The 14,882-nt window shown below is 63.6% G+C and overlaps 3 protein-coding genes across 13 annotated transcripts in view; 1 reads left to right on the forward strand and 2 right to left on the reverse strand.

The window, feature by feature from the left end:
* SLC4A2 (solute carrier family 4 member 2) overlaps positions 1-2,409 on the reverse strand; it is a 17,254-nt gene extending 14,845 nt beyond the window's left edge. For 3 of the 5 annotated variants that reach the window (XM_024129661.3, XM_028489579.2, XM_028489578.2), the window contains exon 1: positions 2,261-2,407. The gene's annotated coding sequence lies outside the window, so the exon portion shown is untranslated. Of the gene's footprint in view, positions 1-2,260 lie in introns of all 5 variants that reach the window. The other 2 variants (XR_003679684.2, XM_028489577.2) reach the window with 2 other exon arrangements.
* Positions 2,410-4,116: 1,707 nt separating this feature from the next.
* CDK5 (cyclin dependent kinase 5) lies at positions 4,117-8,125 on the forward strand. 2 transcript variants are annotated; one of them, XM_007126658.3, is made up of 12 exons: positions 4,118-4,276; positions 4,886-4,974; positions 5,066-5,133; positions 5,266-5,326; positions 5,424-5,480; positions 6,142-6,237; positions 6,374-6,448; positions 6,588-6,684; positions 6,864-6,933; positions 7,487-7,547; positions 7,656-7,736; positions 7,845-8,125. In XM_007126658.3, the coding sequence occupies exons 1-12, from the start codon at positions 4,240-4,242 to the stop codon at positions 7,929-7,931; spliced, it is 879 nt and encodes a 292-aa protein (XP_007126720.1). In that variant the 5' UTR covers positions 4,118-4,239; the 3' UTR covers positions 7,932-8,125. The 2 variants fall into 2 exon arrangements, with proteins under 2 accessions (XP_054940652.1, XP_007126720.1); XM_055084677.1 differs by lacking the exon at positions 6,374-6,448 and having other exon boundaries at positions 4,117-4,276.
* Positions 8,126-9,167: 1,042 nt separating this feature from the next.
* ASIC3 (acid sensing ion channel subunit 3) lies at positions 9,168-14,290 on the reverse strand. Of its 6 annotated transcripts, XM_028489455.1 has the most exons (12): positions 13,956-14,290; positions 12,536-13,380; positions 11,632-11,782; positions 11,302-11,429; positions 10,943-11,144; positions 10,801-10,857; positions 10,560-10,707; positions 10,158-10,249; positions 9,921-10,000; positions 9,748-9,819; positions 9,496-9,554; positions 9,198-9,377 (listed from the first exon to the last, which is right to left on the reverse strand). In XM_028489455.1, the coding sequence occupies exons 2-12, from the start codon at positions 13,067-13,069 to the stop codon at positions 9,299-9,301; spliced, it is 1,602 nt and encodes a 533-aa protein (XP_028345256.1). In that variant the 5' UTR covers positions 13,070-13,380; positions 13,956-14,290; the 3' UTR covers positions 9,198-9,298. The 6 variants fall into 6 exon arrangements, with proteins under 6 accessions (XP_028345257.1, XP_028345259.1, XP_028345256.1 ...); XM_028489457.1 differs by lacking the exon at positions 9,748-9,819 and having other exon boundaries at positions 9,204-9,377; XM_024130845.3 differs by lacking the exon at positions 13,956-14,290 and having other exon boundaries at positions 9,204-9,377; positions 12,536-13,659.
* Between the last annotated feature and the right edge of the window lie 592 nt (positions 14,291-14,882).

Below are 14,882 nucleotides of genomic sequence, written 5' to 3' on the forward strand. Positions count from 1 at the left end.
GGGGGGGGGGGCGGGGGAGGAGCAATCACTGCATGAGAGGGGTGCCAGGCCTGCAGGGGCGCCCCAACATTGCACAGCGAGGGGAGGGCAGGGCACGGGGGCTTCACGGAAGCCCGCTGGCCACGAGGGGTCTCCTGGCTGCACAGGATCCTCCCAGACTATGAAAGGCCTTAGAGTGGCCCTTGGAGGGTGGGGGGAGCAAAGAGAGTTGTTTATGGGAAGAAAAGAGAGGAACAAAGAGAGACAGAGGCAAGGACTGAGGCACAGGAGGCCATGGAGGGCCAAGGGACTAAGCGGAGTGAGGCGGAGAGAGCCGGGGGTGAGAGATGCTGGGGGAAAAAAAAGGCAGACAGGAGTTAAGGCCCAGACCTGGAGAGAAAGCAGCGGAGATCAGGGAGGGGAGACAGAGGAAGCAGGGAGGAGAGGCCGAGCCACAAACGGGAGCGGTGGGAGCGGTGGCCCAGGGGTGGCACGGCAGGCCGAGGCGGCTGAGACCAGAGAGGGCTGTGCTGGCGGGAGTGAGACACCCCTTGAGGCAGAGACGACGGGTGGATGAAGGAAGGGAGAAAGAGAGCTCTGGAGAGAGCCCAAAACAGCAAGCAAGGGGGCTGTTCCTGTGCCCCTTCCTGTGCAAAAAGCCCAGCCCCGAAGTGGGGGGGGAGGCTCCCTGGGGGAGGGGCAGGAGCCCAACTCCACTCACTCAGTGGGAGGGAGGAAGGGAGGCTGGCAGGCGCAGGCCGGGCACGGCTTTATAATGGGGGAGGGGCACGTGACGGCCAGAAGGAGGGTGGGCACAGAAACTCTGAGGTCCTGCCCTCAGGAGCAGTCCCGGTCCCTCCCCTCCCCAAGCCTGGGGCCAGGAAAATCTGAGTGGCAGGGCTGACGCCCTCCTGACTGTGACTGTAGGGGTGTCTGGGGAGGACACTGTGCGGGGGGAGGGCAGCAAAAGAGCTGCGGTTAGGGAACCCGGCCAGTGCCAACTGGGGTACCTATTCCTAGTGGGGGCAGTGCTGGGGACACCCAAGGCTCTGCGATGGCAAAAGCACCGAAGCTCCCCAGTGTGTCATGGGGGGGGGTCAGGGTTACCGGATTTAGGGCCAACTCGGGGGTAAGACAGGTCAGTACAGGGTCAAACAACGTAGGTCTGGGGGTCAGTCCAGGGTGGGGAGCCTGGAGCGACACATTCCTGGCCGGCCTTCCAACTCAGCTGACTGCCCTCTTCACCTCCCCCTAGCAGGCCCTCCGCCAGGGCAAGTCTGGTGCGGGGAAGAGGGGTGCTGGGGGAGGAAACCCGGTCTGGGAAGGAGTGCCAGCACCTGCCGGCGCCACACTCCCCGCTCCAGGCTGTGCCCTCAGTGTGCTCCTCTATCCTCCCCTCCTCCCTCTACCTCCGCCCCCCTCTTCGCCCCCGCCCCCATCATCCCAGAACACAAAGCAGCCTCTGTCCAGAGCATCGGTGCCGATAATCCGGGCTGGGGGCACATTCCGGGGACCAGCCCCGACCGGCCCGGAGGATTAGCAACTCTCCCCTGCCCAAGGGATTAGCACTCCGGACCCCCTTGGGGGGCATTAACCACCCCCCAGGTGAATTCGCACATTCCACAGCTCTTCGCTGTGGGCCTGGCGGGAGTGGGAAGCGAAGGGAGGAGGGAAAAGTGGACCCTGGATTTCAGGCGGCGCCGCCCCCCACACCCAGCACAGAGCTCCCCACCCACACAAGCCAGCCCCCCAGGAGCTAGGTCGAACTCTCCGCGCTCGCCTTTCCCATCCCCACCCAGCTGCTCCCTCTTCTGCCTGACCCCTTGTCCTGACCTGACCCGCCAACCCCTTCCCGGCTCCGCCTCCCAACCCCGAGACTGGGGGCAGAGGCTTGGGGCAACTCCTGGGCAGGGCACCCTGGACGGGCCTGAAGGATAGAGTAGGGGACCAAAGGGGAGAGGTGTCATCTTGGAGTCCGCCCAGGAGTTGGGAGGGCCGGCGGCGCCTCCCAGAGAGTACCCCCTCCTGGTGGCAGGGGGCGCGGCACCCTCGCTTTAGGGAACTCTAAGAAGCGGACCCTGGATCCCGCTTCCTACCAGCAATCACTCCTCTCGCCTCCCCATCCTTCTCCCCAAGACCTCGCTTCCCCGCGCCCCAGTCTCCGCCCTTTCCTGCACTTCCACTCCCTCCCAGCTCCGAGTGCCGAGTTCCCCCCTTTCCTTTCCCCTCCCTTCCTCCCTCCGCGGCCCTGGCCCTCCCCCTCCGCCACCTCTCCGCTTACCCGCTTCCTCTTGACTTTGTGCTGCAGGGGTCTGGGGGTCTCTCCCCCTTCTCTGGAGCCCTCGCGCGCTCCCGACGACTCCCCCGTGCCCACCTTGGGGCGCGCCCCCGTCGCTTCCAACTTCTCCGAACTCAACTTTCCCCCGCGCCACGGGCAGGCCAGCCCCCTGCGTGCGCGCCCCCTGGCGCACCGTGCGCGGCCTCGTCGCAGCGGGTTGGGAGGCGCGGAGTGGGGGCCGAGACCCGGGGGCGGAGGCGCGCTCCCAGGCCCGGCCCGGCACTGGGAGCCCAGCGCCTAGGAGGCCGCCCCGGCTGTCCCTCGGCGCGGCCCAGCAAGGTTGCCGCCCCGGGCTTCCCCGCACGGGCGCCCCGGGCACGTCGTCTCTTGGCCCCATTAGGCACCTCTGGGCGGAAAGGGTCCCGCCTCATGCTGGGGATCCCAGGCAGGAAAAAGGAGACACAAAGATGATCAGGAAATTCGAGGCGGAGGAAGTTGAAATACAAATGCATCGGGGTCAAGATTCTCTCGCGGCCGCGGGCGTCCCCCGCCTCCCACCCGCAGTTTCCCCAGTGCCTCCAAGAAAGCCCCTGTCTTTGCCAGGAGGACGGGGACGGGAGAGGGGGGAGCGCGAGAGGGGTGATGGCGGGGGTGGATGCCCATTACCCTGAACTGACTCAGACTTTACGAACCGGGGAAATTCTGCCTCGGAGAGATTCCCTGCGGTGACCTCCCTTCTCGAACCCTATTCATAGGCATCACCTGTCATTTAAAGATCTCTGTGTGTACTTCTGGTTTTCTAATAAATTATAACTTCTTCCAGATAAGGAATATACGTTTCGCTTCTTTAGTCTGCCACCGGCTGAAGCACTGCAATGTGTATGCAGAAAACGTTCAGATATTAACGAGTTAATTAACAAATGTTTAGCACCAACTTTGGTTCCGGCGCTGAGGAGTGCTGTTTGGGGCAGTTATCATCCAGTTCACATCCCTCAAGAATGCAGTCATGAGACAATTAGAGAGAAGCCGCAAGAAAAATCTATAATCAACTCCTTAAGGGATGAGGTCAAGGCTGCTTCAAGTGTAGCTTCTGTCTGTCCTTCTGTCTGTTGAGGGCAGTAACCAATCTGCCAGCCCTCGGCCACGCCCTGGCCGACTCCAGTGGGCCCGGGCTCTGCAGGGGGCGGGGACACCCTCCCAGTGTCCAGCCAGCTTGCCTCGGGATATCAGAGTGTAGCGAAAGGCTGGAGCTCACAGGAGAGAGGAGTCTCTGGCGTTTCGTAAATCCAGTCTCCACTGGGGCACACCTGCCTCTCTTTCCAGCCCTGCGGTCAGCTGGTCCCTGTGAAGTCATCATCAGCAAGATATGGCTCAGAGCCATTCCCCAATCAATCCTGAGGTCACCAGATGGCCCAGGGAGAGGTGGAAACCCGTGCTGAGATTGTCAGGGAGTCGATGGAACCTCAATATCATCAACCGGGGCAGAGCAGGGCCACCTGGGCTCAGGATGCAGGCCGCCAAAACCCAAACCTTAGAAAGCGCCCCACCCCCACCCCTGCTGCCTTCTGGAATGTGTAGTCCCGGAGAGGTCCTTCTCAAAAGAAGGTTGTAAGCGCCGAAAAGGAATAACACTAGCAGGGCACACTGGGAGCCGCGCGCGACGGCGGGGAGCCGGGAAAACGGACACGCGATGCTTCCTGGGACTTGAAGTCCAAGAGTTGACTCCGCGGTCGAACAGGAGTCCCGGGAGGCAAGTGCTGCAGAGAGCCTGAGCGCAGCCTGCTGGGGGTTGTAGTCTTCTTGTTGTCGAAGGCCCCGGGCATTACTGGGAAACCTGGCGCCCTAGGACTACAAGCCCGAGAAGCCCATGCGCAGGCGGGGGGGCGGGGCAGGACCGGAGGCTGGGGAGCCGCCTCCTCTGCAACGCCGGGCCCGGAGTCTTAGAACCCAGGGCCCGCAAGGGTCCTCGCGCGGCTGCCGCGATGCAGAAATACGAGAAACTGGAGAAGATTGGGGAAGGTAATGGGACCACGAGATGTTCCTGCAAGATCTCCTTCTGCAGACCCTTTAGCATTCCTTGCAGCCCGGGCTGCTGTACCGTCAGCAATACCCACAGTCTCCAACCTCAGCACTGGCTGCAGCCCTGGCCCTGAGCTCAACACTCCCTGCAGACACCAATCCTCCCCCTGTTAGCATTTCCCATAGACGCCCCCCTCCCAACCTTAGCACCCCTGTAGACCCACCTCCGACCTCTGCACGTGCTGCATTTCCTACCCCTGTCCTCAGCGCCACTTGCAGAACCTCACCCACCCCACAGCCTCAGTTCTCGCTGCAGACCTCCAACCTCAGCGTTCCTGCCGGCCCTCATTCCTCTCCCAGACCCCTGCTCCCTATTTTCAGACCCTCCAGAAGCTCGGCCTTTATTATAGACCTCCTCACCCAGCAGCTGCAGCCTCTCCCTGTTGCAGACACCCTTGAGCCATCTGCAGGCTCCTCTCTGCCACATCCCCCACTCCTCCAGGCATCAGAAGTAACACGCCCCCACGCTGCTTTCTCTCCCGGCAGGGACCTCCTGGGTTGGGGAAGGGTGCCCCATCCTTTCCCTCAGCCCTGACCTCCTTCCTCTAGGCACCTATGGAACAGTGTTCAAGGCCAAAAACCGGGAGACTCATGAGATCGTGGCTCTGAAACGGGTGAGGCTGGATGATGATGATGAGGTAGGACTGGGGCACTGGAGCCAGGGAGGGGTTGAGGGCCTAGGCTGGGTGGGATGTGACTGTGGCCCACCTGGCCCCCTCCAATGTGTAGGGAGTGCCGAGTTCTGCCCTTCGGGAAATCTGCCTACTCAAGGAGCTGAAGCACAAAAACATCGTCAGGTGTGTAGATGGGTGGGGTCCTCCTTGCCTGTGTGGTCCGGCGGTGGGGGCTTCAGAGATGGGCTGGGCTGATACTGGGATAGTAGGTGCAGACTTGCGGCCCTGCCTGGCTGAGCACTCGCTTCTCCCTAGGCTCCACGACGTGCTGCACAGCGACAAGAAGCTGACTTTGGTTTTTGAGTTCTGTGACCAGGTGAAAGGGGGACTTGAGGGACAGTAGCCTTGGGAGGATATAGGGACCCAGACTGAGGTTAAACTCTATCCCATCCCCCACCCCATCCCTTTTTTAGGACCTTAAGAAGTATTTTGACAGCTGCAATGGTGACCTAGATCCTGAAATTGTGAAGGTGAGGACACTGGTTTCTTGGGAGCTCACTGAGGCTGGGGTTGGCGTCCGGATTCAGTGGACGTGCTCTCAGGCCCTGCACGGGGACACTCGGGACACGAGGGGAGGAGAAAACCCTGGTTCTGCCTCCGAGAGCTTCCATCTTAGCAAAAGCACTTTCACGTGATCGCTTTGACCTGAAAGGAACACTCTGATGTCAGTGATAGGATTTACATTCGAGAGGCAGGAATATGAGGTTCAGAGAGATTCATTCATTCAACAAATACGTACTGAATGTTTTGCAGTGTGCCAGGCACTGTTCTAGGCTCAGGTTCCAGGGCAAAGAAGTGCTGTACAATAATACAGCACAGTATATACGTTGTTGGTTATGATGTTCGCGTTCAAATGAGGCCAGGTAGGGGAGAGATCATTGTGGGCTGGAAAGGTAGGAAGGCCCACCAAGTTGTCAGTTCCGGAAAGGTGGGGACCAGGGCCCCCGTTCACCTTTCGAGTACCCAGCAAAGAACGAAGTAGGTCCTCGATAATGAAGGGGTGATGCTGGGCCGAGCTTGGTGCTGAAAGACTGCTGGGGTTTCAAGGCAAAGCAGAGGGGAGCGTGACCCATCGTTGGACCCGCTTCCCACCCGGACGGTTTGATGAACTCCTCCCTGCCCCTCCCCCAGTCGTTCCTCTTCCAGCTGCTAAAAGGCCTGGGATTCTGTCACAGCCGAAACGTGCTACACAGGGACCTGAAGCCTCAGAACCTGCTCATAAACAGGGTACCTCTGGGCGAGAGGATGGGACCTTAGGGAGGCTGGCGTGGGATGAGGGGAGCTGGACAGGAAGGCGGGAGCACGGGGCCTGCCCTCAGACTGTGGAAGAGCCCCTTTCCATGCCCCTCCCCCTCCCCCTCAGAATGGGGAGCTGAAATTGGCTGATTTCGGTTTGGCTCGCGCCTTTGGGATCCCTGTTCGCTGTTACTCAGCCGAGGTGAGCTGCGGGGCAGGAAGTGGGGGTGAGGGAGGGGGTCCCCAGCCAGCATCGCTCAGCTCCTCCTCCGGGACTCCTCTCTGAGCGCTCTCCTCCCCAGCCCTCTAACTGGGGGTCCCTGTGGTGGGGTCTTCTCCAGGTGGTCACGCTGTGGTACCGCCCACCGGATGTCCTCTTTGGGGCCAAGCTGTACTCCACGTCCATTGACATGTGGTCAGCGGGCTGCATCTTCGCAGGTGACACGCCGGGGTCTGCAGAGGCACTCTGTCTCCCGTTTGAGTGGACAAGGAGGGTCTGGAGGGTCCCCTCTGGGGAAGGGAGTGGGGCCCCTGGGTGGGGAGGAGGCACGGCAGGGCTGCGGGAGGGAGGGCTTCTTTGCCTGTCACCGCCCCCCCCCCCCCCGCCTCTCTCCCAGAGCTGGCCAACGCGGGGCGGCCCCTGTTTCCTGGCAACGACGTAGATGACCAGCTGAAGAGGATCTTCCGATATTCTTCCATCTGGCTTCACCTCAAGCCCTCTGGGAGGGGATCTGGAAGCCCCTGGAGCTCAGAGTGCAGGCAGGGAGGGCGGCGGTGGGCTGGGCTAGGCCTAGGGGTGCCTCAGGGCTTCTCCTGAGGGCGGAGGGTGGTGGACGCCCTGGTTGTCACGGGGCAGGTGCCCGCCGCCAGCTGGAGAGCGTGCAGCCTGTAGGCAAGGAGGGCTCCCTCCTCCAACTGAGAGCCAAATCCTTAGGCTGAAGGAGCCGAAAGGAGCAGGGGGACGATTAGCGAGAGTGGGGGACCGCTGACCGCTTCATCGGGACCACGGACCTCAGGGTTTAGGTCAACGTCGTTAATGGCCATAAAGCACCTGGCCTGCAGAAAACAGCACGCAGCTGGGACTGCATATGAGGGTCGCAGGGGCCAGGGGCCGCCTTCTGTCGTGAGCTGGGGGATAAAGCGAGGAGGGCAAGGGCGGGTATGAAGACTCGCCCTTCCCCAGGGGAAGAGCCCCTCACCTGCCCCTTACCACCTGAGTGATCCTTGACCCCGTGGACACGCTGCTGGGGACCCCGACCGAGGAGCAGTGGCCCGCCATGACCAAGCTGCCGGACTATAAGGTGTGACGGGCGATGGGCTCCCGCGTGGTTCATCCGTGACCCCCTTAGTTCCTGGCCCTGGCAGCCTCCTCGCCCCGCACCCCTGCTGACTCACCCTGCCCCCGACAGCCCTACCCGATGTACCCAGCCACAACGTCCCTGGTGAACGTCGTGCCCAAGCTCAACGCCACAGGGAGGGATCTGCTGCAGGTGACCAAGGGCAGGGTAGGGGGCTGGGGCCGGGGCGCTTGTCGGGAGGGACCCGGGGAGCGCGGGGCTCTGGGCGTGAACCTGCCTCGCCTTCTTCTGTGCGTCCAGAACCTCCTGAAGTGTAACCCTGTCCAGCGCATCTCAGCAGAAGAGGCCCTGCAGCACCCCTACTTCTCCGACTTCTGCCCCCCCTAGGCTCCAGGCCCCCGGCGGCCAGGCTGGGGCCTGGCCTACTTCAGCCCCCTCTGGGGAGGGGAGGAAAAGCAGGGGTGCACGGTGTGCCAAGCTCCAGCTGTGCTGGGCCCAACCAGGGTGGAGGTGCCCCAACCCGTGTCCTTCACTCTCTCCGTGGACTTTATTTAATTTCATAAATTGGCTCCTTTCCCACAGTCTGGCTGATGTGGTGGTAAAGTGGCTCGGGGCGGGTGGCGGGGGCGTGGTGCTAGGGGGGCCTGAGGCTCTGTTTCGCTTCACCACCCTTTGCAACCCTGCTTCCAGCTCCAACACAGCCCAACTGTCCGGCCCTGGCTCTGCTACTCTAAGTGGCTGGAGGCTGGGGGTTGGAGGCTATGACCCTTACCCTTACCTCTGCGCCAGGGGCGGAGCTGCCACCACACGTGTGCATATGCGCTCGTGCCCTTCCCTTTCTCTACCCGGGAGGCGTTAGGCTCCCCGTGTCTGAGAGCAAGGATGGGCTTCCACCAGAATGGGGGGGAAGAGCCGGGCCTTTCCGTATGGTTCTTGTCCCACGTGTACCCGCCGTGCCTCTTCCCTCTTCACGCCCCCCACGCCCAGGCCCTCAGGCTGGGACAGGAGGCACCCAAAGCAGTGGGTGGGAACACCCCCTCCCCGGCTCCCTTATTTGTCTTTTTCCAGTATTTAGGGTGCCGGGACAGAGCCGAGAAAGCGGGCCTGGGCGTGTGCTTCCTGGCAGGGGTGGGAAGGGAGGGCCTGGGCTCCCCCCACAAGCTGGGGCCTGCAGCTCGTGTGCGAAGGCTGCGGAAGCAGGAGCGGTTCCCGTGCGGGGCGGGCAGGCTGACGCTCGGTCCCAAATGTGAGAAAAAGTCACGAACGCCTAAGACGGGATGGCAGCTTGTGTTCTTGGAAGCGGGCTAGCCACGCCAGCTTCTCCCCACCTGCTCCGCTGCGTCTTGCCGGGCCCTGGATCAGAACCTTCTGCCAGCCCTTCCCCGATCGGACCCCAGGTGCGGCTGTCCTACCACCGCCTCCTCTGCCTTCACACCCGGCTTTGGGCTCCGCTCACTCTGAGATGTCGGTTTGACAAACATTCACACTGAGGTTCAAGTGACCGATGCCCGCTTACTATTCTCTCGTAGAGAGATTTCTGGAGGTTAACGTTTCAGACGTTAAGTCTGCTGGATGACGGCTGGCAGAGGTCTTGTGCCCAAGTAGGGCTGACTGTGGCCTGGCTGGTCTGCGTGTAAGTAGAACAGCTGAGGCTGAGGCACTAGAACTTTATTTGGGGTGAAGGTGGAAAGACACGTGCAGGCTGGCCACGTCCGGGATGTCAGGGTGCGGCCCTGAAGACACAGACGCCCCATCTAGAGCCGGGTGACGAGGTAGCAGGTGCGTTGAGAGGAAGAGAGCGTCTTGGTGACGGCACAGGGAGGGGTGGGAGGCCTGGGGAGACACGGACCACGGCCCTGGGACAGGAGGCCTCTCACCCACTGCCCTGCCCCTGCCCTCTGGACCGGACCTGCCCCATCTCCCTTGACCTTAGGGGGCCATTTCTTGTTACCTGGGGCCCAGGCTGAGGTGGGGAACTGGGGTTCGTTGGCTGCCCAGCCCTTCCTGAAGCTGTGAGAGGAGGGAGAGGGTCAGAGGTTGGGGGGGGTGGCGGCGGGGATCCTCCCTCCCAGAGACCAGCCAAGGTCACTGCACGCCCCTCCCCCATCTTTTTCTCAGCTGGGTAGGGAGGGTGTTCTACACTTAGGAGGAGGGGCTGAGCACCCACAGGGGAGACGGCAGGGGAGGAGGAGGGGGCTATTACCAGGTTGGCGCTGGAGTGCCTTTGGGAGCGCTTTCGGTTCCAGAAGTATCCCAGGACTCTGTCCCGGAACACCTGGGGGAAGCAGTGCTGGAGGTGGCCAGCGCATGCCTGCCCCCTGGATCCTGTGGCTTGACTCTGCCCACCTCCCACAGCTGGAGCCCAGGCCCACCCACCTCACAGAGGTAGTCCAAGATCTCAAGGATAGTGAGCAGGCTGGCACCGATGAACAGCCCCATCTGGCCCCCAATGTCACCTGTGGAGACCGGGTCACCTGTCAGCTCACTGCTACCTGCTCTGCCCCCGCCTGCCCAGACCGCAGGTTGCCTGCGCGCTCACACACGCGCGCGCACGCCACACGCACGCACGCACACGCACGCACACACACGCACACACCACGCACGCACACACACCGAGCAGCTCCGACATTTCGTAGGCCTTTTTCTGCTCCACCGTCTCGTAGTTGAGGGCCTCAAAGAAGATGTCCAGCATCAACACATTCTCCCTGGAGGAAGAGAGGCCAAGAGTGTTCGCTGGACGCCACTGGTGCCAGCTGCTGGCAGACACAGGTGCCCCATTCTCTGGTCTCTGAGTCCTTTCATGAGCCCTGGGGAGGGGTGTCACCGTCCCCAGTTTCGGAAGAGCCGGCGTCAGAAAGGTTAAGCAGCTTGCCCAGAGTCCCCGAGCCCGGTAATGATGTGTAGCTTGGTGTCCCATCCCTGGGCGCTGCGCACGGAGGCTCGGCCCGGAGGCTTGGCGCTCGCCTCGCCCCCGGGCCCCCGGTCCCCGGGCCCCCGGCCCCCTGCGGGGCTCACGCGATGTAGGCCTCGCTGCGGTTGTGTTTCCGGGCCAGGTAGCGGGCGGCGGCGCGGCTCGGCATCCGCACCATGGAGAGCTCCTTGGCGTAGCGCGTGCTGGCGCACGGGTTGGGGCAGGTGCACGCGTCCTTCCGCAGCATGGCGTCTGCGGGCCACAGGCGCCTGGGTCACGACCGCCCGCCCCGCGGGGTCGGGGTCGCGGGGTGGGGACGGGATGCGGGAGAGGCTTGCCCCTTACCCAGCGCCGGGTGGGCACAGTCCTTGTACTGCTGGGGGCTGCACACTGGCGCGCCGCCTGCACGGGGGCGGAGGAGACAGCTTCAGGAGCGGCCCCCCCAGGCCTCCCCGGACCCCCTCCTCCGCTGCCCCCAGCCCCTTACCTGGCATATGCATCATTCGGCAGCCGCACTTCCGAGCCACATAGCGGCTCTCGCAGGCCAGGCGACACCCTATTAGACTATAGGGAGGGCTGGGGCCTGGGCTGGGCCTGGGGGGACCCAGAGGACCAGAGGGTTCTGGCTCAAAGTCAGGGTCCAGAGAGACAGAGCTGCAGTCACCCCAGGGTGGCGGCAGGAAGCTCAGCTGTAGGCGGACAGGTTAAGGAGGCTCTGGGAGAAGTGGGGGCCTGGGTAGAACGCGAGATCACTGGGACAGGTCTGAGGAGCTGGGGTTGGGGTCTGAGGTGGCGTGGGCTGAGGAGGGAGTCGGAGCCTGCTTTTGGAGGCACCAGAGAGGATGCTTGCTGCTTCTGGCAGGACACAAAAGTCTGGTAGCCAGGGGCCGCCCCGAAGCCCAGCTGGTCAATGAGTGGCGGCTCCTCCTGGCTGTGGATCTGCACTCGGATCCCCACCTCAAACGGCGTCTCCTCTGCAGGGAAGGGGGGACCCTGAGGCCTGAGTCCCAAGAGGCCCCCTCCTGCAGCCCCCTCTCCCCAGGGCTGTGACCAACTAAACCCACCCACTTCCCACAGGAAAGGACAGGCCCGGGGCCCTCCCCGCACCTCCACTTCTTCCCAGGGCCTTCTGCACCTCACCTGCCACTCCCCGGCCTCACCCGTGCGCCCCCGTACCCATATCCCTCCACATGGGCAGATACTCATCCTGCTGCACGTCCAGCAGGACCTCCAGCCCATTGCCCGTGCCGCCCTTGGGAGTGGTGAGCAGCTCTGCCCCTTCGGCGCCAGAGTTAAAGGTGTAGCACTGCCCCATGCGGGTGAAGACCTGGGGGAGGGCAGACAGATGGCAGACCTCGCCAGGGAACCAGGAGCTCAGGCAGCCCTTTTCCCTGGGCCAGTGCGAGGACCGTGGGACCCCTCCCTCCCCATCCTCTATCTGGGTCTCTTCTTTGAACACCGAAGCCCCCATCTTAATGCCCCCAGACCCTCCCTCAACTGGCACATGTAGTTGGACCCTCACTGGACTGTGGCCAGCTAACCCTGTGCCTTTCCCACAGGAAGGGACAGGCTTGGACCCTCCAGTGCCTCACTCCCACCTCCACCCCCAGCCCAGGGCACAGCCTGCAGGGCAAGTGTTTCTTTGGAGACTGGCATAAAAGGAAGAGGGGCCCAGCTGCCCCCTTCAGGTCTGGCAGCATGTGGAAGAGGCAGCGGGGAAACCAGCCCCCTCCCCCGGCAGAGAGGAGGGTCTCCTGCCCTAGAACACCAGATCCCGCCACCCCCCAGGAGCAGGCTCTCCGCTGAGCACCAGGCCTTGGGCCCAGAGCCAGCCTGGGTGAGCGCCCCTGGCTGGGAGGCCTGACCTTGCACGCTGCAGTCCAGCTGAGCAGCAGGGAGGGGCCCGAGGAGGACAGCTCCCTGGCTGAACAGAAAGGCACTGGTGGGCGGGGAAGGAAAGGATCCCCCAGCACGGCGGTCAGGGTTCCCTGGCTCTGGGGGAGTGTGGGCCGGCAAGGCCCGGCAGGGTCCGCCTGGCGCTCCCGGGCCCCTGGCTGGACGGGTCGGGCGGCCGGCTCACCGTGGTGAAGTTCTCGGGCCCACACGGCCAGCCTCGGTAGCGGCAGGCCAGCAGCATGTCCTCGAGGGTGTGCCCGGCCCGGGCGTAGAGCCGGGCCACGTCGAAGGTGGGGCTGGGCATGAAGCCGGGCGGCGCGGGCGGCCGGCCCAGGGCACGCAGGTAGGCGGCGTGCTCGGCGGGCTCCAGGCCCAGCAGCGCGGGCCCGGCCCAGTGCAGGTCGTTGGGCGTGAGGCGCGAGCGGCGCAGCGGGTTGATGTTGCACAGGGTGACGGCCGGGAAGGTGAGCCGGCGGCTCTCACGCTCCTCCAGGGCCGTCTCGTGGTGGAACTCCCCGTAGTAGCGCACCCTCCCAGCCACCTGGTAGAGGAGGGTGGCCAGTGCCAGGAGCACGGCTGCGGTCCACAGCCCCCGGCGCGCCATCGGGCCCCCCGGGCCGAAGACGTGGCCCAGGCCGTGCATCGAGCAGCTGCGGGCGAACACGCGGATGTCTGAGGCCGGCGGCTGGGCCTCCTCCGGCCCTGAGGGGCGCTTCATGGCCGGGGGCCCGGGGTGCGGGGGGAACCAAGCTGCAGAGGCTTAGGAGGAGGAGAAAGGGTCGGTCCGAGGACTGGAGGGGCTGAGAAGGGGTTCAGAGGGTCAGGCAGGGGTCACGCGGGTGTTGGGCCAGGAGGGGAGAGGGTGGGGAGGTACTGGCCTGGCCGGTCCGGCTCGGCCTCCTCCAGGACCGGGCTGTGGCTCTGCTGGGCGCGGTGCTGGGCTGGGGGCTCCGAGGCAGAGACCAGGTGGGGTGCAGCCGAGGAGGCAAGCAGGGCGGCTCTGCCGGAGGCGGCTCTGCCGAGCCGGAGCTGCGGCAGAGGATTGGGTTTCAGCGGCGAGGGGGCAAGGGGGCTGGCAGAGCAGCCTGGGGGCGGGGAGGTCCCTGGGGCCCCAGGCGGAGCCATTAGTGCGGCGTCAGGTGGGGGAGGCCTGGCTGTGGAGACCAGAGGCGCCAGCAGGAAACCACGGCCATCCCGGGTAAGCTTGAGGGGAGCCGAGAGAGAAATTGGGGCCGGGGGTGCCCTCGGGGCCCTCTAGGTTCCCAGCTGCAGCCCCTGTACGTCGGGCCTGAGGGTCAGTCGCCGACCCTTGGCCCCGGCCGCGTCCTCTGCCCTCTCCTCCCTTCCCGCTAACCTCACGCGGGGTCACCTGCCCTTCCGCAGAGCCGAGCCGGCTCCTGACCAGGCTGGAGGGTGGTGGGCAGTTGGTGTCAGCAGACTCTTCTTTCTGAGCCCCCAGCGCCCCGGCCTACTCTGGGTGCCAGGGTCTCCTCCGGCCCCACGTGCAGAGGTGGTCTGTCCCCAGCGACCCTCTCTCCCACCTCCCCATGCTCAGGCCCTCGTGCCTGGGGGGCTGGCCTCTGCCACAATGACGGTGGGCTCACCTGTCGCCCTTCAAGTGTGACGCGGGTGCCCGTGTGCCGCCCTCCCAGGTAATATGGATGCCCCATGGTTTCACATCTTTTTTCACTTGACAGCGTGTTCTGGAGACCATGTGGTATCCAGTACCTGGAAAACTTCCTGTTTTAAATGGCCGCGTAGCTTTCATTTATGTGGATGTGCCATCATTTGTGTAACCACACCCCTGTGGATGGACACTGGGGGTTTCCAGGCTTCCATTACAAACAGCGGTGCTCTCAGTAACGTCGTACAGATGTAAACTCCCAGAAATAGAACTGCTGGGTCAAGAAGAGGCAACTGCACGGGTAATTTGATAGCACAAAATTCCCCACCGTAGGCGTTATTACACCACCGTGCGCTCCCATCGGTAACATGGAGCGTGCTTGCTTTGCATGGGGGCTTTTCTAAAGGAGGAGAGACGCTGCCCCCACACCGGCTGGAGTGCCCTGGGCCACGGTGCCTAGCGCAGCATGGCAACACTGGCCTTGAGGGGCCGGAGCCGGGACGCTGGGTCAGGCGGGGGAGGACTCCCAGAGGCTAGAGCGGACATCTCCAGAAGGCAGAGCTGCAGTCTGCAAGGCGTCAAGCGGGACTCGGGGGTCCTGCTGATCCAAGGCACAAGGGACAGGAGGCAGCCGCTGAGCGCTGCAGCCGTCGCGGAGGGCTGTCAGGGCTGCTCCTCGCTGGCGTCAAGCCCTGCGCCTGGTTAAACGCTCACCTGCCCCCGTGGAGCTGGGAGTTGCACTGCAGGCCTGAGGGAAAGCAGATTTATCTCCACTAATTTCGTTACTGCGATTTATTTCTACTCCGTGTCCCTCCACAAAGCGTTAGAGGCGAGGGTCCACGGGCTCTCGGCAGTGGGCGGAACGTAGCTCACCAGCTGAACACGATCACGTCGTGCTGTGATCGCC

Source organism: Physeter macrocephalus, chromosome 5, assembly GCF_002837175.3.
Source record: "Physeter macrocephalus isolate SW-GA chromosome 5, ASM283717v5, whole genome shotgun sequence".
In the NCBI taxonomy this organism is placed as follows: domain Eukaryota; kingdom Metazoa; phylum Chordata; class Mammalia; order Artiodactyla; family Physeteridae; genus Physeter; species Physeter macrocephalus.

Coding starts and splice junctions, on each gene's coding strand:
- CDK5 (XM_007126658.3), top strand. CDS start 4,240: ATGCAGAAATACGAGAAACTGGAGAAGATTGGGGAAG. Junction 6,685..6,863: donor AGCGGGCTGCATCTTCGCAG/GTGACACGCCGG, acceptor CCTCTCTCCCAG/AGCTGGCCAACGCGGGGCGG. Junction 6,934..7,486: donor CAGCTGAAGAGGATCTTCCG/ATATTCTTCCAT, acceptor CCCCGTGGACAC/GCTGCTGGGGACCCCGACCG.
- ASIC3 (XM_028489459.2), bottom strand. CDS start 13,069: ATGAAGCGCCCCTCAGGGCCGGAGGAGGCCCAGCCGCCGGCCTCAGAC. Junction 11,430..11,631: donor GCCCATGTGGAGGGATATGG/GTACGGGGGCGC, acceptor CCTTCCCTGCAG/AGGAGACGCCGTTTGAGGTG. Junction 9,401..9,495: donor CACCTCAGCCTGGGCCCCAG/GTAACAAGAAAT, acceptor CTCCTGTCCCAG/GGCCGTGGTCCGTGTCTCCC.